The sequence below is a fragment of the Saccoglossus kowalevskii genome, chromosome 3, assembly GCF_978046115.1.
Source record: "Saccoglossus kowalevskii chromosome 3, keSacKowa6.1, whole genome shotgun sequence".
Lineage (NCBI taxonomy): Eukaryota > Metazoa > Hemichordata > Enteropneusta > Harrimaniidae > Saccoglossus > Saccoglossus kowalevskii.
In genome coordinates this window covers 37,505,415-37,531,016 of record NC_140643.1, presented here as the reverse complement: position 1 = coordinate 37,531,016, position 25,602 = coordinate 37,505,415, and the positions used below count along the sequence as shown (strand labels likewise).

The window sequence follows — 25,602 nt, the reverse complement described above, 5'->3', positions numbered from 1 at the left end:
ATTGCTTTGATATTATACATATAGTTATCTCAGATATCTTCAATTCTTTAATTGAAATGTGTTAAGTTTTTTCAAGTTGATGGAATGGGTTAAACTTCTTTTATAACTTTCCTACCATCAGATTGTAGGGGAGTTGGCCATCTTGAATTTCTTCTAACAACACAGGTTTGTATAGTACAATAATCAGTAATATACTCGTGGGTATCATGCAGAGTGGAACACATTTCAGGTAAGTTCAAATGTACAAAAGGAAAACTGGCAAATTTCAATATAAATATACATATAGTAATTATTTTTTTAAATTGTTTTGGTACTAGTAATTGCGAAAGCTAACAAGTTAAAATATACCGAATCACACGTACGTAAAAAAAAACATTAAAAAAATGCAAAATAATTAAAAAAATAAGTATATAACAAAATACACGTCGTGCAGTACATCAGATTTTAATCAGATTGTCAGAGAACCATCCTATGTATGTGTGGTATGAATAGCAAGGCAATCCAGCTGACTGTTTTGGAGAAGAATTAGTTTGAATAAAATAAGTTGACGGACGAAAAGTGTGGTCAACCCATGAGCTCCGCTCGGTCATCTTCGATGACAGCGGAGCTAAAAACTGAGTAACACCCCACATAGAGCCTAAACTTTATCACATTCACAATGATTCTTTAATGGTTTTATTAAAATAAAATAAAATGAAAAATAAATGGTCCGTTTAAAAAATTGGGAAAATGAATAAACGAAAGAAGCGCTCACTTGGCAGTTTCCCTGCGGGCGCTACAGCAAACTGTGGCGTCATTTCTGAACCACACTTTAGTTACTAGTACATTATTCGGGTATAAGTTTGCGTCTCTACTTTTCTGAACCGCCGTGAATACAAAATACTATGGTAAGGTGCTGTGCAGTCGACAATGACTCAAGAGAAAACTCGAGAGAGGTTAAATGTTAGTCAATTACCAGCGACAAAGTCCTGAGAGGCAGATGTTTAAGTAAAATTGGCAAATCAAAAATAATTTCACATTATATCTCGCACATAATTATGCTCCGAACATTATCATGTTATTACGAGAATATTGTAATTTTATGCAGATTGGTGGTGTGCTGATAACAGCCGACGCGTACAGTACAAGCGTTTCAACTTACAATCGACAGTAGAGGAAAATAAATTAATGTATATATTACATTTGTTTTATCAAACCCTCCATCCCCTATCCAGTGCCAGTAGTCCATACGGCGTTTTACTGATGGTTGAATTATGTTGTTTTCCGTGCCCGAAAAATGTTCACTAATCTGAATCGAACAAGGTGCTTTTGTGAATACACTGAATTCGCCACACTATCGTGAATTGTAGTAGGAGCTCCTAATATCTGCCATGATTCTATGTGACTTTACAATATTTTCAACACAGGAAATGATTCGTGTTGTAGTTGGTGTATTGGGTTCAGATTATAAACAATGGGCATACTTTCACACATCTTTGATTGGTAAAACCATGGAACTATAAACCCCAGGAAGAACAACCACTTCGTTTCCTTTGAACTGTGATAGTTGCCGCGATGTCTAATGTTTATTTTGACTGTTTATTTCGTCACATTAAAAATTAGGCCGATTTACGCAAATGAACGTTTATCTCCGACTATCGGTCATTTTCGGAGTCAATCGGGCGACTTCGGGAGATCACGTGATCGAGTTATTTCGGTTATAGCAATTAGCATAAAAAAACAATGGCCCCAAGACAAAAACACTGATAAATGAGCGACATTCAACGGGAAAAAAAAAACACATTGCCACTTCTGGCGATCGAAGGGAAACACGGAATAAGTCGGGATATCTCGACAACAAACAGCATACCAAACCCCATGTTTATAGTTCCATGGTAAAACAATGCTGTTTGAATGTTGTCTTGCGTGTCTTGTGGTCCGACAACTATTTTATCACAAGTACTAGTGCTCTCAATAATGATTGGGAATGCAGGTTCTTTTCGTGGTAATTTGTCACATCTGTTATATCTATTTATTAAGCAACATATCGGATATACAACGAATGTTCAATACGGGAAAGCGTTGTCTTTAAAGGCGATTTGACCAGATTTGTCTGGCACCCTGTCATAGTTTCAATTATTTCAGTCTATTACTGCATCTAGACCATCATTCCTGTAAACTAAACCAGTATTTTAGTTTGCTTGTAGTTCTGAAGTACATACATGTAATAGAAATGTACAAGGTTACGTTCTTTTGTTTTGTTTTTCACAGCAACACAAAGTACTAGAAGTACGCGAATAAGATTTTAGCACACCTTGTGTGCAAACTGATTCATTTCATACATTGCCACGTACATGACAATTTTCTCTCGGCGTCCATTCTTAGGTCGACTGAATTGCATGGAAGTAAATTTAGTAAAAGAAATAATAATTAGACGGCAATGTAATTGAGTAACTGTAGACGTTCACTCATTCACGTAATTATTGTTTGAAAATGAGCTGGCCTATTGGAAGCAACATGTACCGAATGATAATTCTGGCTGATAACAGCCATAATACGAAATGTGGCCATGACACCGTGACGGTTCAGTCCACAAACAAATTTCATCTCGATATTTCTTGGCAACAAATGCACTAGAGTACAGTTGGCATCAAACGAACACCATTCTCTGCATTTTAGTCTGTCCACATCAATACTGGCTACCGATTCATCACCAGAACTTTTACTTTCCATTAAACATTCTCTGCCATCACCTGCACAGTACGTTGGCATGGCCTTGTAACTGTTATACTATACACGTCAAATTCCGTTTTATTTTCATATTTAACGCTGGAGTTTTCCATCGAAACAAGCGCTTTGAGGAGAGCAGATACTGTCCCGCGATACTGTGAAAACGCAACTGTTCCGAAATGACGTCACAGTTTAGCCCTCTACGGCCAGATCTCGCCATTGAGAGCAACGGTAATAATAATAACCCATTTTCAAACCAGTGTTATGAAGCAGTAAAAGAAGCACAAGACCTATTTTTTTAATACTTTATCCAGAGGCATCAGACAGTATGAATATAACATAAAATCCCAGCGTTTTGTACCCCTTTAAGAGACTGGAATCTATGATCTTGGCAGAAATAAGTAACAGAAACACAACACAATTTGAATATACAGTAGTGGGTTTCTAACTTCCATCGTGATTGTTTATTTGATTTGAAATGAGAATAGAAAACATTCCGATAGAAGACAATGTATATATTAAAAAATAAAACTGAACATAAACTATAGTAAATTTACATTTCAATATGTGGAGTTATTATGTGAATTAATATATATATGTATTAGAATATATGCATTTCAAACTCTGGAAAAATCAGGACTGGAAGAGAAACAAAGTTAAACTTTATATTTTAATAATTTTACATGAAACAAAGGGTCAAACAAAGTATGAGCTGCCTAGTTGTTACACTACTTGGCATCCCTGGGACAGGGGATCAATTGTTAAATATCTTGCCTCAGTATTCAGTTGAATAGACATACAATTCATTGTAAGTTGTCTTCCTACAGATATATTACAAAAGCATGGTCAAATGCCAAGATGTCATCAATTATATTTTGTTCAACTTCATGTTTTCCATATTTCAGGTAACCAGAATACCTACAATACAGAATCACCATGCTTCCTTTCATGTGTTTAAGGTAGCTAAGAAATCAGACATTGTGAAACTAAAAATTAACACAACCAAATATGTTTAAAGCTTTTACACTTAAAATTACACTTTGCACAGTAACCTCACACGATAAAGATATCCAGTGTGCTCCTATCATAGATTTTTATCTTGTGTCAAAGATCTATCAAGACTTTTCATTATGTTGCGGTAATATGAATAACATTGCACTTGTAATTAAACAAAAACTGCAGCGTGAATACCGAATATTTTTCCTGTTTACTAGTGAAATACATATAGTAAGACATGAGAAATACATTAGACCTCACCCCTCAAGCCACCACCAAATATACCAGTATTGACAAAAAAAGCTACATGTGGTTTTAACACACAAGTTAACCAGAAATTGTCATTTTTACCTCAACACATACAAGTTAACAGTTTTGGCTTACATTTTTTTATCAAGCCCAAGTAAGGTGAAGATTTGGTACTGTAAAACCATTTATTTTCACTATTTGGATGCTTTGTGAAATTTCATGGGGTTTTATTTTCACAAACTTTGCAGGAAGACAACAAGCTTCATCGTTAATTTACATAATCACATGGATTTAGTTTAGTGAATTTCACTAAATGGTGTACCAGTATATAGCAAAATTAAAAACCAGGAAATAATTAAGGAATTTACAGTAATGAAAACCTGTACATAATAATGTATTCATTATGGCATTACATAAATGTGAAGTAATTCATGTCATATTTCATCAACTAAACCGCAATATACCAATAGAAGATTAACTCTGGTTGACTGATTCGTATCTTCCCTACATTTTTGTATTAGATGATTTCCAGCAAAACTAGATACATTTTGAATTGCAAAAGACAACATGCCATGGAAGTTCAAAAGTTACAGGTCTGTATTTAGTTAAATTGGCATGATGAATGTCAAGTACAGGTCTGTATTTAGCTAAATTGGCATGATGTACGTCAAGTACAGGTCTGTATTTAGCTAAATTGACATGATGAATGTCAAGTACAGGTCTGTATTTAGCTAAATTAACATGATGAATGTCAAGTACAGGTCTGTATTTAGCTAAATTGGCATGATGAATGTCAAGTACAGGTCTGTATTTAGCTAAATTGGCATGACGAATGTCAAGCAAATTTTCTTGAAACTTGGCATGCATATGAAACCACATAAAATGTTGTTTATTCATGTTTCAAAAACTCAAATGACTACCAGTCTGTGATGTGTAAATGAAAAGAAAATGAAATGAAATGAAATGAAATGAAATGAAAAACAAACTGTTCATCCATCTGTCTCCAAAAGTCAGTCTCAATAACGGCATCACTACATATAGTTGTAGATTTAGCTCACCTGCAATTCAGGAATACAGTGTTGGATAAGTTAATAGTTACCCGACATATCTGGAATTACACAATAGTAGTACACACATAGTAGTAGCAGGAAATAAAATAAAGCAAGTACATGGCAGAATAAGTTTGTATTTTCCTTCTCATGTATTTACTAGAATTATAATTATTTGATGTGACTATTTTATAACAGCTGCTAAAATATTGAAAATAAAATAAAACAAAGATCTGATGTGTAAAAAGACATTATATGTGTTGTATGTAATCCATATTTTTTCTATCATAAAAAATCATCATCAAGACATCAAGTATTAAGTATGCAATTTATAATACATAACCATCAGAAAATATTGACTAAAATCACCTTCAAAATAACCCTATTCATCAAAACACTTGTACTGATAACAGAGAAAATATGGTAGATAAACAGTTTTTACTGACACTGAGGTTACTTAAAGCCAATCTAAAGTCTACCGTAATTAAGAAAACAAACCAAATACAAATGGAACAAAAAGTTAAATCTCCAAGTCTGATAAAACTTATATTATTTAAAAGCACCACCAACTTCTGGCAACTTTTGGCAACTGAATTATATTGTTTGAACTAGACGTGACACACTAGTGAGGTCGATTGTGATTACAGTATCGATGAAATCTTGGAATAGATGGAACACATGGAAAGTTATTTCTTTTGAACTAATGTTATTACAAAAAGTTTTTTGGAATTGCTAGGGAATACAACAAATTGGGGTATTCATGAAGTTATGGAAAGTGGGATGAAAATAGGAATGACAATATGCTGTGTATAATTAAAGCATGCACACAGGAAAACTTGATTTAGTATTTAGGAAGAAGAATTAAACAATGATTACAGATAATGTCACACTTGGTTGTTCACTTTATGATGAATGTTGAATGTTTTGAGCAGCATACATAGATAAATATGCTACCTCAGTTTTCAAAAACTCAGTGCATGTTTGAAAACAAATTATTAGTGTTGATGATTAATATGATTACGCATATTTTTCCTATCTACAGCTTCTAAGAATTATTGCAGTTAAAAAATTGCTAGTTTTGTGGGAAACCAGAAAAAACATTTCCTGCATTTGTGTTTAGAGAATGCACTGAAATGCCCCTCTGTAGTAACTAAACATTGCACTGGATGAGATGCACACATTTTTCTCAGTACACCTTTCATATGAGTCACATGACCTCCTCTAGCATTAAGCTGCTTCTGAGATGTCAAAACCATATCGCTGGTTGAAAGCAAAGCCATTCAAAGCAAGGGTTTGGTAGTGAAATTATTTGGAAACAATAAAACATGATTTTTATATTAACGAACAGCAAAACTCTTGCAACTGGAGGACATGGCTTACAGATAGGGTGTAGTATAGGCATTAAAAACATTAAATTAACATGTAAAATTAAGTTATAGGTACAAATAAGAAAATGTCAGTTTTTAGTCTCCAACATCGCTGTCTCTATCACCTATAAGCCATAGTATATGGAAGGTGAGAGCCAAGAAGCCGGTACCAAGAAGATCACCGATAGCAGTCAGATATGGAATAGCAGCATTGTCTGGATCCATGTATTTACGCCACATTAAATGAATCATCCAATCAGCGATGATCAAAAGCAAAATAACCTGTAATATGGATATAATTGGTAAAAGTATTCATGTGGAAATGATGCAGACATAGGAAGGATCAAGATACTCCCTGATAGGGAGAATTATTGTAGAGATTCACAATGACTGTTTAAAATCCTTAAAAACAAAATAATTTTAAAAGCTGTCATAGAGGGCTCCATATCATGAATATTTAATTCATTACAAGTAACATAGCAAGTTACTTATAGCAAGCATTATACTTGGTACTATTATTTGGCAAAGTCAACAGATTGCAAGCACAAAGCATAGAATTTGTCTTTTTGACCAGATGATGCTGATAGATGTGTACAATGCCTCACCTGCAGTACAGCAGCTAATGAATACGCCAATGTGAAAATAACGGTGATTGTTGTGTGCCCAGCTTGTAAGTAAGATATGGTATAGAGAAAAATGAGATGACCTGGAACTACCATACAAAGCAAGACTCGAGCTGTTTTGGAGTGTGGGCCTGTAAAAATTATAAAAATAATAATTAGACTATGAATAAAACTATTGATGAGGAATATGACAGTCAATGTGTCACTATCATTTAAGACATGTTACTACCATTTAAGACATGTTACTACCATTTAAGACATGCCACTGTCATTTCAGATGTCACTATCACTTGAGACAGATCGCTATCACTTAAGACATGTCAAACACAGTTGAATAGATAGAATTGAAACACAAAGTATTCAACCTACCTCCACCAAAAAAAGTTTTACAAGGACTTCTACAGCCTTTAGGTGCATCATCTGGTAACGAATCGCCAGGTTTACCTGAACTGTGTAAATCGGTTGATATTCTACTAGCTTGTACAGCTACTAGATTACCTCCAACACCATTGATGATTGGTGTGAAAACAGCCACACCATGGTAGTTTGATACAGCAAAGTCTAATACAAGACCACCAACACTGAAAAAAAGTAAGTCCTTATTATTAGTTCAATGACACAAACTGCATGATCTGATGCATAATTTAGTTGTAAAGTTTGACAGTGATCAGTCAATGTATGTCAGAGACATGAATGTAGAATAGCATTTGCATTCGGTCATTTTGAAAAAACAAAAACAGAAATGCTTGATTTTGATGCATTTTTAACATGAAAATGGCCATGATTCCTCTATTTTGAATTGAATTGTCAAACGAGTTAATGTGTATGTGTGATGTATGATGTATATGTAAAGTTTGATTGGTCAAGGCATGTCAAAGATACAGCTCTAAAACAGTGTTCATTTTAAATCTAATCTGAATAATAACATTTTGTGCATCAAGGTTTTGTGATTTCCAATGTATCTACCAAATCTACAAGAAGTCTACAAGAATGCAAAAAGGTATTTGCCATTTTGTTTTGTTTTGTTATACTTACCTACTAATAACCATGGCACTTATGACTGGTGTCCAGCCAGAATACAGTACATCATGGGTGTATCTATTTTTATGAGATATAAAAGCCCATAGAGGAGCCAAAAATACAACAAATACAACTATTATCGTAGGAGCTATCCAAAACTGGTTATGAACTTCTGCAATGAAAAAAAAAAAAAAAAAATAATTAATTATCGAGTGCATACTTGGTTCTGTTGAAATCATAGTTTATTACCCTTACAGTGCCTGATACCTTTTATTTGTACTGCAAGAATTTTGTAAAATTGTGTATGTCATTTATGGTTTTGCCTAAGATGCATGCAGACTTATAAGATTTATTCACTCATTTGTTTTTTAGTATATCATATAAATACTTTGCAGCACAGTATGTGAAATGTGTATTGCACCCAGCACTACAAGGGTTCAGACAAGTCACAGCTGCATGAATCAAGGTTTATTGTAAAACCATTTATTTTATGTTTTGATCAATTTCCTTGGGTTGAAATTTTACAAACTTCACAGAGAAAGAATGAGTTCTATTGTTATTCCACATGATCATGTATATTTAATTTAGAGAATTTTACATATCAGTGAAAATAGCGAAATTAAAAACCAGTGAATGTACTTACCAATAGCTTCATATAGATATCTACTAATCCATGATAACAGTGCCAGGGTTGTCAGGTCACCAAGACTAGCTGCTATCGGTGTAGCTACATTGTCAGGGTTTATATGACATTTTTTTGATAATAAAATAACAGAAACCATTACAGTACCTGAAAGCAAATTATGAATATTTTGGTGTCAAAGAACAATAGACTTAAATGTTATGTAATCCATATATTTTATATTTAAAATTATCTCATATTTGTTATCAGTGAAATGATTTACATCAGAATAAATTTAATAAATGACTTATCTATCAGGAGTGAATCCTGATCCTTGGAAACTGTTTTGATTATATAGTTTTACAGTTTTGAAAAAATAAATATAATTATATTGCAAATAACGAATCATTGTCCATCACCCTATGAAGAATCAAAAATGTAAGATAGTGACAACTTGCAAGGAAATGAATTACTTATTCAAACATTGCAGAGAAAATACAATTTCTGGCGGCCATGTTTAATTTATATTACCACATTCAGTATCAAGACACCCAAAATGCACTACTCCCATATGCAATGCAACATGGTGGATGGCCATTTCTGAATAAGGTAAGGTAAGTCATGATGTCACCAGTTCACCTAACCACTAAGTTGTTTATTAAAGTATAACATAAAGCAGGTTTATATGAATGATAGTGTACTATTTGTTTTGAGTTGATGACCCTTTTTTAAGGGCATACATATAGAAAACAGTTGTCTTGTAAAATATCCATGATCATCCAAGGCTGCCATTTACCGGTAGTTTTATTTAAACAGACCTTGAAGTCAAAAGAGCAGAATGAAAACTCCATGCATATGTATTGTTACAAGATGTTGTAGCCTTCGAGTGGTTTACAATGCTGACTAGTACATTCATTCATTTCATTGTTTCATTTAATTAAAAGGGAAATTATCTTACCAGTACCAAAGGGTTAAATGAAGTAATTTTCATGGCTAAGGTTTTTTTTTTTTTTTAATCTAAATCAAATTATCCAAATATGATAACAAATCACATGATATCTTACTGAATCTATTAACTTAGCTGTACTGTTTGTGATATAAGCAAGATTTAGGAGACACTGTGTTCAGTGTGGTATAGCAAAGCAATATATGAAAAAGAGTTTTGAGCGTGACCTACAGTTTGACTTCTCTATTTAAAATTGGCCCAGAGTTTCCCTACTCCCATGGCATAAAATTGCTCGGCTGACGATCCTCATTGTTTTATCAGTGTTTTTTTTTTTTTTAAATATACCTTCATGCAACACAATCAATAGATTTTGCAGGGTTTGACAATTACCATATTGGGTAGTATCAGTTTTTAATGTATGTAATGATATGTTCCGTGAAGCTCCTCATGTTACTATAAGTTTTTCTAGTCAGTGTTGTGGTAAATGATAGGACTTACCTAAAATAAAACTGGCAGCTGATGCAGTTACTAAACTGCTTGCACATAAAATAAACCCATGATGTAAATTGAATATACCATCTGGAATCCATCCCATAACTACAGCAGCCACAGATGCTAAAAATCCTACTACAATGGCTTGACACTGTGTGAGAGAAAACATACATTGTGAATATGTAATGGATACATCATAGATGTTCATATTTGGTAGAGCATCTCACCCTGAGAATGTCTATATATGTTTGAAGAGAAGTCATCAAAAGTTCAGAGAATACAAGCTATAGTATAAGCTGTGTGGTTATTTTAGTATGTCAAAATCTGTGTGGTTACTATTTTATACTAAAAATATGTTAGGATATTTCGAATAGTAACACATTCTCACTTCTGGTCCAGTTAGAATTTAAAATATACCATGAATATTTATAGTTGAGATACGGTATAATTTTTGATATGTGTTGGGTCTTGAATATTTGAATGTTTTTTCTATTAATATTCTGTTTTTGTAGATTAGTTTATTTTTATTCCTTCCTTTTAAGTGTATTAATACTGTATACTTTTACTACCGGTGTTATCTGTAACCATTGCCATGCATTCCCCAGAGAGTGAGTATGTGCTTATTAATTAATAGCTCCATCGTGCTGGGCTAAATCATTTACTGAAGGACGGCCGCTTAGGTATGTGCAATTTAACTTGAAGAACATGAACCTAAAAGCATAAGGTAATCAAACAAAAAATTACCTTGTTCTGAAGCACATAAAGTATGATAACATTTTGGTTTCAAATTTACGCAGCTATCAAAAATAACGTCGTCGTCGGCAAAAGTAATCAGCATAACTATGTTTTTGACCTTTGTCACGATTTTTAATTACATCACGAAGAATTGTTCCTGGGAGTCTGTAATAAAAATGAACCCATGTCCTCCATAAAAACTCACAACAGATTGTGTTGTTTTGATTCTCGCTGGTCACCGTATTTCCTGAATCTTGCAAATATTGATTGGGCCACAAATTACCATAGCTAGGGTAAATAGTCTCTCAGCGCTTGGTTATTATCACTGATTTTTTCGTCACCAGAGTGAGTCACGTCCCAAATTTTGGTTTCCGGGTGCCTCTAATAAATTACCTATCCTATTTTTTGGCCTCGACTTTTTTTCTCTGGTAAAGGTAAAAGAAGATAAGACTCAATCAGGTCATTTTTGTTTCGAGTTTGTTGTATGCCTAGAAACATGGCAACGTTGCTTTTTGGTGTAAATAGAACACGCTCTGTCCCAATAAAAGATTTTAATATGCTTATTTATTCCTTACTGGAACGTCTAATATACTCTCAAAAATTTGACAATGACACTATAGCCCAAAATGGACTTCTTGTTAACGTGTCTTTGATTGTAGCAAAAATGTTCTTGTCACTGTACGTAAAAACATGCTTCCGAACTTTACAACATTCCCTTTCAGACCACTCATGAATATTGATACATCACTCATGAATATTGATACATCACTCACATTGATAAGATTGATTCGATTGCTGTCCGGAATACACGTTGTTGAATGTTCACGTCACTGTACATAAAAACACACTCTCAAACTTGACAATTTTAAAGTCTAGACCATCAAGCAAATAGATGGAAATACATAATGTACCAGTTGCATAAATCATGAAGATTGATGATTCGATTGGTGACCAGGATAGGTGCATTTAGTGTTCTTTTTTTGTTGGTGCTTCATTTTACTTTATTATATATTTCCGTTACTAACTTCAATTTAGTCTGTTTTTGGTTGTCTTTAAACTATTAGCCATTGTAATTTGATTAATTTTTATCTGTAATTTTTTATTGTTGTTGTAACCTTTAACCTTCTTCAGTAGGTTGTTATGTTGTTGTTAGTATGCAATATAAAATCATATCATGCTGTGGGCGGCGAAGGGTGACAAATTGTTTTGGTTCAACAAACTGTTTTGCTCTCAGGGCAACTGACATTTCCTGACTTTTTTTTTTATTATTCTGACGTGTTCTAGGCTGTATATAACAGTCAGACACTGACAAGTAAGTAAGTACTAGTAAACAGTCCGGGACATAGTCAATACAAGACAGTACGCTCAAAAAACAAGCAACACGTTTTTGGCTGTTTCCATGGTAGGACATGAACGTGAAGCTAACTAAATGGGCCCTGTATACGAAGTTCGCAAAAACCATTCAGTCTTTAGAAGTCACTTAGTTTATTACCAAGACGTATTCTACCGTTACATATCGCTTTGCGATAGTATTTTCTAGAATGAAGGCAGCATTTACAGTTCATCCAAAGTTCAAAGTTGTGTTGGGATTACGTTGATACAGTGTAAAAAGTTTTTGGCTGCTGCAATTGCAGTAGTGCGCCAGGATTTTTTTCCAATTAGTGATGGTACGGACCTACCTGTGAAGTATGAACAAAATCAAACGAGCCAAGAAAAAATCTCAGAGGAGTTAAAAACCGTTGCTGGTGAAAAGTTACCTCAACTTTGGGGTCAAATTTCTCGGTAATGAAAAAAGATATCAAAAATTCAAATAGTAACTTTGTGCCCACACTCAAGCTGAGTAGAATGAGCTATGTCTGAAGTGTTTTATCCCAAATTTATAGGAGGAGATACATCTGGCATGAAGCTATCCAAAAAATCATATTTTTTTGGGCTATTGCTATGGCAATGGTGGGCCGATTTTTTTTCCAGGTTTTTCCTAATAACTAGGGTGAAAGTGTGACCTACCTGCCAAGTTTGAGCAAAATCGGCCAAGCCAAAAAAATCACAGAAGAAATAATACGTGAAAACACTGGAAATCACACACACACACACACACAAAACAACAAAAGTGATTATAAGGGCAAACCTAGCGGAGCAGATCGCCAATAAATAATATTTCATTTTTGTTAGTATATCTTTAATTTTATTTATTAAAATATGTACACATTATATCTAATTGGGGTTGGAAATTGGCAAGCCAATTTATAAAATTAAAAACAAATATTTTCGTAAATAACACTGACCATGGAATACGCCCTTGAGAAGTGTTACTGACGGAATATTTTATATTGCAATTTCTTTCAATTTAATTAGTTATATTGCAATGCATTAGTAATAATATATATATATATATATATATATATATATATATATATATATATATATATATATATATATATATATATATAGGAAGGTAGTCGATTATTCCAGGTGAGAGTGCTCGATACTAAACGATGAGTTTGTAGAGCAGATTTACATACGTGGACAGAGAAATTAAGACACGACTACATGAGTAAAGTTCACTCTACAGTACTGTTTCGTAAGGTACATGGAGTACCTCACTCATCAGGAGTTTCGGTGGTTTATTTAATAAAGTCTTAACTCCTGATGAGTGAGGTACTCCATGTACCTTACGAAACAGTACTGTAGAGTGAACTTTACTCATGTAGTCGTGTCTTAATTTCTCTGTCCATGTATGTATATATATATATATATATACATACATTTCTTTATTTCATTGATGAGACTGAGTTATATATTTGTTATGTACTGTAATTTATCTATATTGGAAAATGGTTATGGGGATTATTAATTTTAATAAACAATATTCAACTATCCTTTCTGAAACTATGGGCATTATCAGAGCATGGGTCTTATTTTTGAACTCCTGCTACAGCAACATCACAAATCATAGGGGGAAATTAATAGTTTCTAAGGATGGTATTCCCAGAATAGCGCAAGTTGTTAAAGAAACTTAAAACTTTAATTCTCAACAACGATGAAAAGACCAGTTACTGCAACAAAGCCCTACTCCCCGCGAGATCCATCGAATACGAAACCCACTTACCGCGAAAGCCACTTACCGTGAAGTTACTAGTTACTTTTAGAAATTACTTTTTATTGAGGATGAGCAAAATGTAAGAATCGATCAATCAAAAGCATTTGTATAGAGCTGGCATCTGCAAAGTTATCGCACATAGTTATGGACCCAAAAAGTCTACATGTTATATGGAATTTCAGCATAACAGTTTCATTGTGTTGATAATAATAGGAAGGAAGGAGGTTGAGAGAAGCAGTGAGCTAAAATTTCCAAATCATGAATTTCAAAACAGTGTATATATCATAATGAAATAAGCACTTTATTACAGTACATTCCAGTAGTTGAATCTTACTTGCTCTGTACTGTATTCTCTTTCAAATATAGAATCTGATTCTGTTTCATTATAAATAACTGTGTGAACTCAATCCCTTTTCATGCCTGACAACATCTAAGTACATTCATAAACTGTAATGAGTTACTGCATACATGTATATAGCACACTGACCTGTGTCAAGACAATGTTACCCCCAATTATCAACCATTGTTCTTTTCTAGTATCCAGCAAACCTATATTGGCCTGAAAATTAAGTAAGACAATTATATTACCTGAGGATGTTTTTGTCACAACTTACATTGTAGTTTAATATATTCAGTATTAAAATTTGATACCAATGCAATATGTATTGATAATTTGTACAGTGCATGGCAGATAAATAATAGAGAAGGTGAGATTAAGATTTCAATCACCATGGCAACAATACATACTTAGCGACATGTGTGTTTAAACAAATGATATACACACACTTTAGTTTGGCATCTGGTACTGACAGTACATTGTGGTACTGGTATATTCAACAGAAAAATTACTTGGAAAATCTGATATAGGTCCATCCAAGGTCATCAAATATAAATCTTAGGAATGACTTAGGAAATCTAATAGCAGTCCATTCAAGGTCATCAAATTAATATTAAAGCAATCTATATATAACTGACTGCCAATCAGTTATTTTGAGTTGGACCATGAAATAAATGCATATATACTCAAGATGCATGATGTATGTATAGAATTTGAAAGTGATTAGTCCAGGTATGCCCAGGATACAGGTTAGAATACATAAACGAATGTGAGGTGAGGCGAGGTCAATCCGAATAGAGACTAATAAACTGTCTCAATGACCATTTTGCAAGAATCGGATTAAGTATTCAGTATCTGGTAACTATTGAGTTTTTTACCACCAACTTAAATTACTGGTAGTTGTCTTCCTATTTGAGGAATTAATATTTCATACTTGATTATCAATAACACAAGGGTTGTAGATAAAAACATGTTCATAATTCATGCATATTTTAATACCAGATTGAAATATACAGGTATGTCCACTGGCAGTCACCTACATGAAAATATCATCTCAAGATTGCCTTTCAAACCCAGTAAAACAGTTATTACCAGTACACTATACTTACAGCAGTTGATAACCGAGATGCTAATGTCATCTCAAGATTGCCTTTCAAACCTAGTAAAGCAGGCACTAATATAAATACTTCAGATACTTTAATAAATACAGTCCAATGCTGTGAATAAAACAAAGAAAAACAAAACAATGCTAATACACTGTAAAAGTATGATAATTGACAATGACAGTGTTTCTGCAGACACAAACATTTCTGTGAACACAATTTTATGATCGGATTCCATCTTAGAATGTTCAGGAATGTTGGGACCAGTAGGTGGATGGGACACATGCTGTCACAAAGGTTTGTAGTGAAAAACCACTGATGGAAATTGTGACTCAGGAAGGTTATGTGGACATTAATTAGAAATTGCCAGGGGTTGAAGAATATGGAATTTTTCCACTGGTCCAGGACTAGTGATAAGAAAATTGTCACTAGTCCGTGTAATAATTTCACTGGTCCTGAAATGATGTTTTAACATTATTTTTTTATTTTCTAACAGCATATTTCATTTTTAATACATATGTACATGAGTAAGTTACTTTTCTGATACAATCTCAGGTAATGGAGCATGTTCATCAGTTTTAGGTTGAGGTAACTTATGTCCTGATATATGCCTTGAAGTTGATAAAGATAACAACCATTCAACAATTGCTGGGTCAGGATTATAATCAGCTAAATCTGGTCCTTCAGACATAACAAATAATTGGTTCTGAAAATTGTTATGATTTAGTCTAGTTCTGAGTTCAGTTTTTATAACATTCACTTTAGAAAAACCTCTCTCACAAGCACTAGTACTAGGTGATACTGTCAACATATATTCCAATAATTTCTTAACTGGTGCACTAATAACATCATTTGCACTCTGTAGGATTATTGAGTATACATCTAAAAGTGTCTGTGACCTGTGTGTTTTGCAATAAAACTTCACGTTTAATCAATCATTAATTATTGTCTGTCTTTCTGATTCACTGAAATATGACTTAACTACTGTATTGTTCATGAGTTCATTAATATCTTCATTGCCATATGTAGCCAATTCTTGTTTATCCATAGGCCACTGATGAAAGTTCAGACACAACAACTGTTTAAATGGTGGTTCATTAAGTTCAATAAATCTGTTGTTTATATATTTAGTGGTATTGTCAATTAGTTTTTCAAAAACTGATGTATTATATTCAGCTGGTAATAAAATACCTTTAATTTCAATATCTCCAAATTTACGAGTTTCTGGTTCATAGCAGTCAATAAAATATTTCATATTCGTACTACCGATAGAAACAGTTTTCAGAGCATTTAACTTCATAATAGTTTGCTCAATTTTATCAGGAAGTTCAATAACTAACAATGTGTTTAACTGAAATACCCTTGACAAATTTGCAATAATTGGAAGAAAATCTAACAAACAATAGAGCATCTTCAGGAAAGATGACGATCTAATCGCCTTTAAATAACCCATTGCGCGGTTTGCATCATCGGCTCAATTACCAGTAGTATAATTGTGTTCTAAGTGTTTTACAACTGTTACAATATTTACCGCTAATGACTTCACTGCGCGTTCTTTGTTCGAAGTCCGTCTCAAATATATTGGCAATCTCCTTAAGTTCACGTCGACGTTTCACGAAATAGTGGTAAAAATGAAATATCCCCTTTAACGTGGCCTCGAAGTCTGATATTTGTTTCACAGATTTACAAGCGTCCAAAATCGCCAATTCCGACTTGTGCGCCACACAATGAATACCAATAGATGACGGGACAACGTCTTTTATTTTCGTGACGACACCCGTCTTCTTTCCCATATTTACGGAGGCACCATCAAAGTTTGATGATATAAGAGATGGTTTTTTCTCCCTATCAGGGTTGAGATCGTCCAAATTTAAATCAACACTTGATAATCCATTCGTCAAGGCATCAAAAACCCCCTGTGATGTGGCATTTTCTACCGATGTATTCGCAACCTCGCGGGTGACAGGTAACTGGCCAACATAGCGTACATAGGTAATTTCCTGTTCAATAATTGATTTGTCGGTATTACCCTCGCCAAGAACACTGATAAAATTCACTGTCTTGATTTTGTTGGATATGTCCTTTTTTAATGTTGAAGCAAGGTGTTCCATAAATTCCATACAGCCATGACTATTAACATAATTTTCTCTGAGCGTTAATCCATTTTTCTTTTGAATACCACAAATAAATTCAAAGTCAGAAAAAGGCTTTCATGCTTTGGCGACCGCATATGCGGTGTTGAATAAATATCTCATTCGGTCTTGGTTTTCTTTACCTATTCGCGTGAAGGATTTGACGATACGAGTTTCAAATACATTTTCCGGTGACACTGGCGTTGCTGCTCGGCCATCTTTATCTCTCAAGAACTGTCGGCTACAGGATAAGTGTTCGATGGTGACATCGTGAGATCGTAGCGAATCGAGTTTCAAATTAGTCGTTCCTTTCACAAAGGCACTTGACTTATCAGATGACACCGGATAGTTTCGGCAATATTCACAGAAATAGTAATTGTAACTTCATCATAGCGTACCCAAGGAAATTCAGTTGTCTCACGATCATATTTCTTGTCCTTCGTCAAGTTCGCGAGTTTCTCTGGTTCACTATGACTTGATGTCACATTGTACTTCTGTTTTTTAGACGGAACTTCTTCTGTCTCATGGTCATCACTCCCTTTAGATTTTTTAGTTTGACTAAACCCAAAATCAAACAAACTGTTACTCATGGCTGCTGTACACAAATAATGTTTGCGTGTGCAGAATTCATTGTATTGCTGTCACGCACAAAGTACACCCACATCATTGATGTTTCCTCGCGCTATATTATTGACCAATTACAGTCTGCGTAAGAAAACGGAGGACGTCACTACGTTTCACGTAATAAACTCAGTTTTGAGACTAGAATATCAGGACTGTTTTAGATTAAATTGTTATATGCAGACACCTTTATTATTTTTTATCTATAAAATCAATGGTCCGACGGACTATTAGTGCTTTCAATCCGGAGGTCCGTCAAAGTAATTTATGAGTCCCGGACCTCGGACCACCGTATACTTCAACCCCTGATTGCTGTGTTCTACATTTTCAGTAAAAGGAGTATTCTATCCAGGAAAATATTGTAGTTACACAGCTAATTTACATAACCCTATGATAATTATCTATATTGTAATCATTATTATACCATTATTCATTGTTTATTCAAACTATAGAATAGGAAACCCTCACTCTATAATGATCTGGGGAGAATGAAATGAAACACGTACCCATGAAAATTATATGCACATAACCAAGATAAAAATATATCATCAAGACTGGTCAAACATAAAAATGGCATTTGGTTTGCAAAACTATAGAATAGGAAACCCTCACTCTATAATGATCTGGAGAGAACCCTACAAGTTATACATGTAATGGGTACCAGTAGGTTATGTATATATGATGATGAGATACCACTGAAGATACAATAATATAAACATTTGTGAAGCATTTCAGTAATAGTGATTGTAATAATTTTATACATCATAACATTGTACACAATGGATGTTGGTGGATAAAATTACCCAACAAACAATGTAGTTATTAGAAGTGCATCTCCAAGCCTAAAATTACATTTATTAAATGCTTGATTATTGAAATATGACTTATTTCTAAGATAGACTAGGATATTTAAGCCCATGTGCTAATAATAGAGCACAGGTAATTCATTGGTTGTTGTTATTATTAATCATGTGTCACAGCTGCAATATACTAAACACACAGATGTGTGTATTTATACAAATATATTGCAACTGATATGGTAAAAGTATGTATTGTATCTGTAACAAAGTAAGTCACTGAATAACACATCACTATCCTAGTTTGAGTGGGTAGAATGGTACGCTACTCCAAATGTACCATAATTCTATTACGGTATTTGAATATCTACATCTGGTTTATTTTGCTAAAACAATATTTTTTTTTTTAATTTTCCTCTGACTAGGATTTCAACCAATAGTTTTTTTTTGTTCTTTCACATATTTCTAACTTTTTTTTCCCTGTTAGAAGTTATCTGCTTTGTCATCTATAATTAAATTTTCAAGACTTTCCATGGCCATCCTTGAACTTGTGGGTGATCATGTTCAATTATCCAGACTATTTTTATGTGGAAATACCAACACAGTTTTTTGTTTGATGGTAAACTTTTAACATGACTTTTTATGATGCTCATTCTAGAACCAAATTATGGCGTTTCACTAGTCCCCGACACCTAAATTAGAGTCACACCTAAATTCACAGTATTTCCAGTATAACATGTTGTAACTTTAACTGACAAAAACATTCAATTTAAATTTCCCATATAAACAACACATGACTTTTTGTTCCATTTACCACTGAAATACACCAGTAAATACAGGTGAAGGGAATTCTGCCAAGGTCTTATAAAATATGTACTAACTTCGAACAAAATCTACACATACTTGACTAAGATCCAGTTTCGGAATGGCAGAAATGCTTGATTTTGAGTTTTTAGCACTAACATTGCCTTCATATGGCCATCTTGAATTGGATTGTGAAATGAATGTATGTACAATATGTGTGACATGACACAAATATGAACATGATTGATCAAGACATGTCAGATATATAGGTATGGATGGTTAATCTATAAATCCCAGTTTTGGAGATTTAACAATTAGGTCATCACTAATTATTTATTAAATTTAAACTTTTTGTTTTTCAGATAATACGTACTGTATTAATCTCATAGTTCCTTATAAAATGAAGTATATAAATTTTCCAAAATAGTATTGGTACATAAAAATATCTCACACAATTTGTCACACAATTTTGGTGGAAAATACTTAAAAATTATTTATAATACATAATAAAAGCCAGACTTGTTATATGTTTATTGTGCAAGTGACATCTGTAATATAAATTGAATAGTATATTGTGGAGTATCTAAAAGTTTTGTAATTTTACATGTACTTTATTAATCTCAAGGTCTCTTATGGAATAACATAATATGAAGGGCATGAGTTCCCAAATAGTATAGCATTATGCTAGTCAGACCAAAATTTAGTTATTGTAACAACAAGAAACAAGAGTTTACGACGGAGACATCAACTTCAATGAGGAACACAGACATTTTCCCCTATAGATTTTACTTTCATCTAATGATACAGGCAAGGTAAAAATAAAGGGTTCTTAGTATATGTTTCCCAACTTGAAGTTTCAAAGTAAGCTAAATTGAACTTATTAGTATCCAATTGCAACCAATTACACTTGTGTTAGTTTCATGTTTCCATTCAAGAACAGACATATGGAAAGGATATTAATACATTTTTATTAATTACAAACTACTACTTGAATAATGTACATTTTCACTAAAATTTAGTCTATCTCCAAAAATATACGAGCCAGCCACACCAAAATTGAGCAGCACCTAAAAATTCATTAATGATATTTCAGATTGGACAACAATGACATGAGTTATCTTCTATGACACCCATAGCTCACCACTTCATCATCATTACATGCAAAGTAAAAGCGCAGCCAATTAAAATTTTAATTTGTCCACCTCAGCCACCTCAAACAAGAATTTTGTGTTGGTGCTCCAATTATTATAAAATACCTATTTTTTTTTATACAAGTGTAATTTGCAATGTTGATGTGTACATGTAATATTTGCGTAAAATTGTGTGATATAATGTCATATTCAAATGTGATGGGACAGTTTTCACTACCACCTTTACTCAGTGATTACATTATTCTATAAACATAATACATCTACCTTTGAGTTTGAGTCTACCTTTAAATAAAAAATTCTCAACAAACAGAGAAAGCAATGCAATGTGGTGTACATTTGTACATTTTGTAACCAGTTCTCAATTAATTTAAAATTGAAGATTTGAATTTAAAAAAAATAAAATAATTGGCATAGCAGATAAATAAATAATGAATCACAGTTTGCTAAAAGGCTATGCATAGTTATTCATATAAAGACAATCTCCAATATGTCTATACTTGTTTTCAATCACCCTTCCTGATTTCATTCTCAAACAACTGGAGCATGTTAAAACTAGTTACTGGTACGTATAATTAGATAGCAAATATGCAAATAAGAATGACAAAAAAAATGAAACACGTACCAATGAAAATTATATGAACAAAACCAAGAAAAAAATATCATCACCAAAACACTTTTCACACAAGACGGGTCAAACATAAAAATGGCATTTGGTTTGCAAAAAAATATGTCAAAAAAGGTCGTTTTGATGATTACTATTTAAATTTTTCAAAAAATGCCCATTTTTATATTTTTTTAGGCAGTTATTCTTCAAACAAACAATTATTTCGTACTGGGAAAAAATCTGAAAATAATCAACTTTTGAAACAATTATGATAAATTTTTCGCCAGTATTTGTTAGGTTGTATATTCAGGATGTACCTTAAAGTTTTGATTTAATCTAAAGCATCCACCGGTGTGTGTTTTTATGATTTATGCATAGGCAGCAGTCTAGATAGATGTGCCTGGGTTGCTTCTTTGTAAAACAAAACAAAACAAAACAAAACAAAAAACAGAAAAAACATGAAATAAAATACATCATTGATATCTTCAGATTTTAGACGATGCATTGTATGATCTGCTTGTGGTCTTTAGAACACAGTTGACATGTATTACTGCCAAATTTCTTTCAGTACACACACATGAATTTTGAACAACAGCCAGCAATGTGTTAACATAGGGTCAATAGGATCATGTCAGTCAAGACAAGACAAGATAAACCGTCAGTGAAGACAAGCCAAGCTTTATTCCATGTGTCACATCAACTCAATCACAGCAATTAATCAGTTTGATTGACACATATACAAACTTTAAAACCCTCTACAAAAAATAACAAGCAGCATCATTTACATTGATGGAGAATTAACAGGCAGTCATCAAGACCAATAAATCATCATGGAGATAGTATCAAGATACTTCACATATAATCATATCTAATTATGGTGCCAGTTCTATGCCAAGATAATACTAGCCAGAAAAAAACACACACCAACTAAGGGACGACGTCAAAAGATCGATGTCGGATAAAAAACTTAATTCCTTTAGTTTTTTTCCAAACCCCCCTACCCCCCACTAAAACTTAATTGATAAATATTGGTCATGGCGTCAGACTACATTCACCATTAAATACAAATTGATAATTGGACAGTAGTACTGCATAGCAGTTGGTTGTCGGGTGGGTGTAAAAAGATTTTATAAATGCACCTCATTTGACGCACAGATTTACACTCGAACCAAACCATTTTCTTGTCTTGGATGTGTTTTTTTTTCCTTTTCGGTTATTTCTGTCCATGATTGGATAGAAAAAAACGAACTACAAATACTCCAAGATTTTTTTTACTTCATTAAAAAATAAAACCGTTTTTGTAGGATGGAAACTTTTTGAGGTCAAAACCCCCCACCCCCAAACTAAAGGAAATAAGTTTTTTATCCGACATCGATCTTTTGACGTCGTCCCTAATCAAATTTACATGTAGCCATTGTAGTCAGTTTCAATCACCATATGCCCTATACCATACATACCATAAACACATATGGTAAAACAATGTTAATTAAACATTCACATGAAATCTAATCAACACATCAATTATTTTAGTTATTAACTGGCTACCGGTGATTAATTAAATGAATTCCAAAATACATGTCTGGATGGTATTTTTTCCTCTTGGGAAAACCCAGAATAACCAATCAACAATATACAGCCAGGAGTCCTATAAACGTATGCATGTTTTATTTTGAATAGCTACACTGTTGCAAGAAAGTGTTTACAGATTGTTTATGGTATTTAAAGCGAGAGGGTCGTTACCTGCGCACACGCGGGAATTGAGTCCCAAGCCACGATACCAACATGCGCTAAAACCGCAAAGGCTCATGGGTAGACGTTTGTTTGTAAACAATGACCTGCTATGGCCATCTGACACATAAGCAGGTGAAGACTCTCTCGCTCTAAGCTTAGACTATAAATTCTTACATAGACTATAAATAAACTGTATAAATATACAGATGTACTATTGAGTAAAAATATAGAAGAGCCAAGTTACCGGTTAGTATTGTCTCTCTATCTTTTATACATGCATGTTAGTTAAATTGTAATCCAAACTGAAATTAAAAATTAAGCAATACCCAGTTGCTAGTGATCTCACATATATAGATAATGTGGAAAAAATACTCTAAAAAGTTGAAAGCAGAGGACTTCTAATCAACAATACAGATGATGCCATTTTGAATGTAGACAGTGTAGTTTCTCATAGACCAAGGAAAGTGAGAAAGGTCATTCATGACAAAACATCTTCAGAAACATGCTTTACTGAGAAGGTTATTGTTATCTAACAAGGTCAAATGTTTATACCATTTTGAAACATGTTCCATGTATGAATTAGATTTTGTTTGCAGTTAATCTATTCATGTGTATGTTTTTTGGATACATCACGTCTATTTTTAGTAAACTGGCATGAATAATAAACTACTAAGATGCACATCAGGTAGTTTGCTCATCGCATACTACACAATGTACTATTCAAATTGTACACTGTAAATGACAGCATCAGCCATTAAAGTTTGTTATGATACATAGTTCAATTTATTTAAGCATACATTTAAAGTGCATCTCAAATATTGACTGGATTTATTTATTATGCAACATTAATATTAGAAATGAAATAAAATATTATTTTTTTCATTTCCTCACTGTGCCAACATTCAGCAATCATCCCAATTTCCCAAATAATTTCAGTGTCAATTGAAGCACCAATGTTAATTTGGATGGGTATGGATAAATTTGTCTAATATGGACAACAAAGAGACAACTTGGCAACTAACATGGCATAAAATATATGTTCGTCCTGCAACCCTTATCGGGATGTTATTTACAACCCCGCACGTATTTGGCTAGGATCATTCAAAAATGTCAATCTCCAGTGTTCTCATGCAAATAGCTATTTATAAGTGCCCCTCCCCAACTGGTTATTTACTTCATTCTACTAAATCCAAACAAGCTATACTCAGCAACTTTTGTCACAATGAAGCATATATAGTGGTTTCTACTGATCTATTATTGTTTGTCCATTCTCTGGTTGTTTTTAACACTCACACAAAAAGATAACTCTCTGGAGCAGGATTTTTTTTCTAAGATTTTGACCAGGAGGCAAATTCTAGAAAGTAGACAGCAACATTTTATTTTTGTCCACAGTATTTAGAAAAGTAGGCTGGCTAATGAATCATTAAGAGGATGAGTAGCACCTTCAATCCAAAATGAATTGAAACAAATCATGCTGAAATAAATTCAGGTTTGAAATTGTTACCTACATAATGATCTTTTTAAAAATAAAAACACGTCGAAATTTTTGGTTAATTTCATTGATTGATTGATTGATTTTCCAGATAAAAAACACCAATTAATTAATTAACTGAATCTCACCTGGACGATGTCAAGTACGATGCCAGCACCAACAGTACCAAATCCAGCAATTAAAAACGGGAAGAACACCTGCAACGATATACTCCAAACACTTTCAGTGCCAGTTTTACCTGGCAACCTGTGTGTCACTTCGTCACCCACGTCGTTGACAGCTGAGGTCCCCAGCAACGGCGTACTAAGTGTCTCCTCTTGGAGGAAAGCATCGTCAGTGTCATTTGCGTCCGGGATAGACCCGTTTTCTTTCTGGTGTCCATTTTTCGGAACAGTTTTATGAGATCCTAGCGTGTTTTGATTTTCAACATCCACAGGATCGTTAGTCGGAAGTGTCATGGTTTTAATCGCCACCGTATCATCGCCCTCGTCATCTGATTTCTCTCGACTGGAAGTTCGTTGTCTCAGTGTGCAAGAACCGTCTGCACTAAATGTCGACGACATGCTAATACATTACTCATAGCTAACTGTTGCAGTCTGCTTCGGTATTACTTAATACGGAGTTACCCTTCCAAAAGTTGTATTCAATTGTTTCCACTAGAATAAGTACATGTATCTCTGCTGCGACTGTCTCAATTATTTTAAACCAAATCGATCAATGGTGAGAGTTACGTACGCGCTATGTGATGCAACACATACAATTTCTCTAATGAACGTATGTTGGCTATAATCAGAAACAATATGCGAATGAGAACAGCACACGAAATACACGAACGAACTAATAATGTAATCGTGCGCATACGAAATCGCGACTACTGCGCATCATCCTCAGCCGGCAACATAACTTTACTGGAAATATATTT

The 25,602-nt window shown here is 33.6% G+C and overlaps 1 protein-coding gene across 1 annotated transcript; it reads right to left on the bottom strand.

Annotated features, from left to right (window-relative positions):
• Positions 1–2,971: 2,971 nt before the first annotated feature.
• Positions 2,972–25,549, bottom strand: LOC100372696 (solute carrier family 41 member 1-like). The gene is made up of 9 exons (XM_002740507.4): positions 24,809–25,549; positions 15,355–15,462; positions 14,396–14,467; positions 10,080–10,224; positions 8,657–8,803; positions 8,029–8,185; positions 7,363–7,574; positions 6,976–7,124; positions 2,972–6,652 (listed from the first exon to the last, which is right to left on the bottom strand). Exons 1-9 carry the CDS (start codon positions 25,241–25,243, stop codon positions 6,467–6,469), a joined length of 1,611 nt encoding a protein of 536 aa, XP_002740553.1. The 5' UTR covers positions 25,244–25,549; the 3' UTR covers positions 2,972–6,466.
• Between the last annotated feature and the right edge of the window lie 53 nt (positions 25,550–25,602).

Excerpts from the sequence above, each read along its gene's own strand:
- LOC100372696 (XM_002740507.4), bottom strand. The coding sequence starts at position 25,243 with ATGTCGTCGACATTTAGTGCAGACGGTTCTTGCACACTGAGACAACGA. Across the intron at positions 15,463-24,808 it reads TCGTACTTGACATCGTCCAG|CATTGGACTGTATTTATTAA; the intron begins GTGAGATTCAGT and ends TTTTATTCACAG. Across the intron at positions 7,575-8,028 it reads AGTGCCATGGTTATTAGTAG|TGTTGGTGGTCTTGTATTAG; the intron begins GTAAGTATAACA and ends ACTTTTTTTCAG.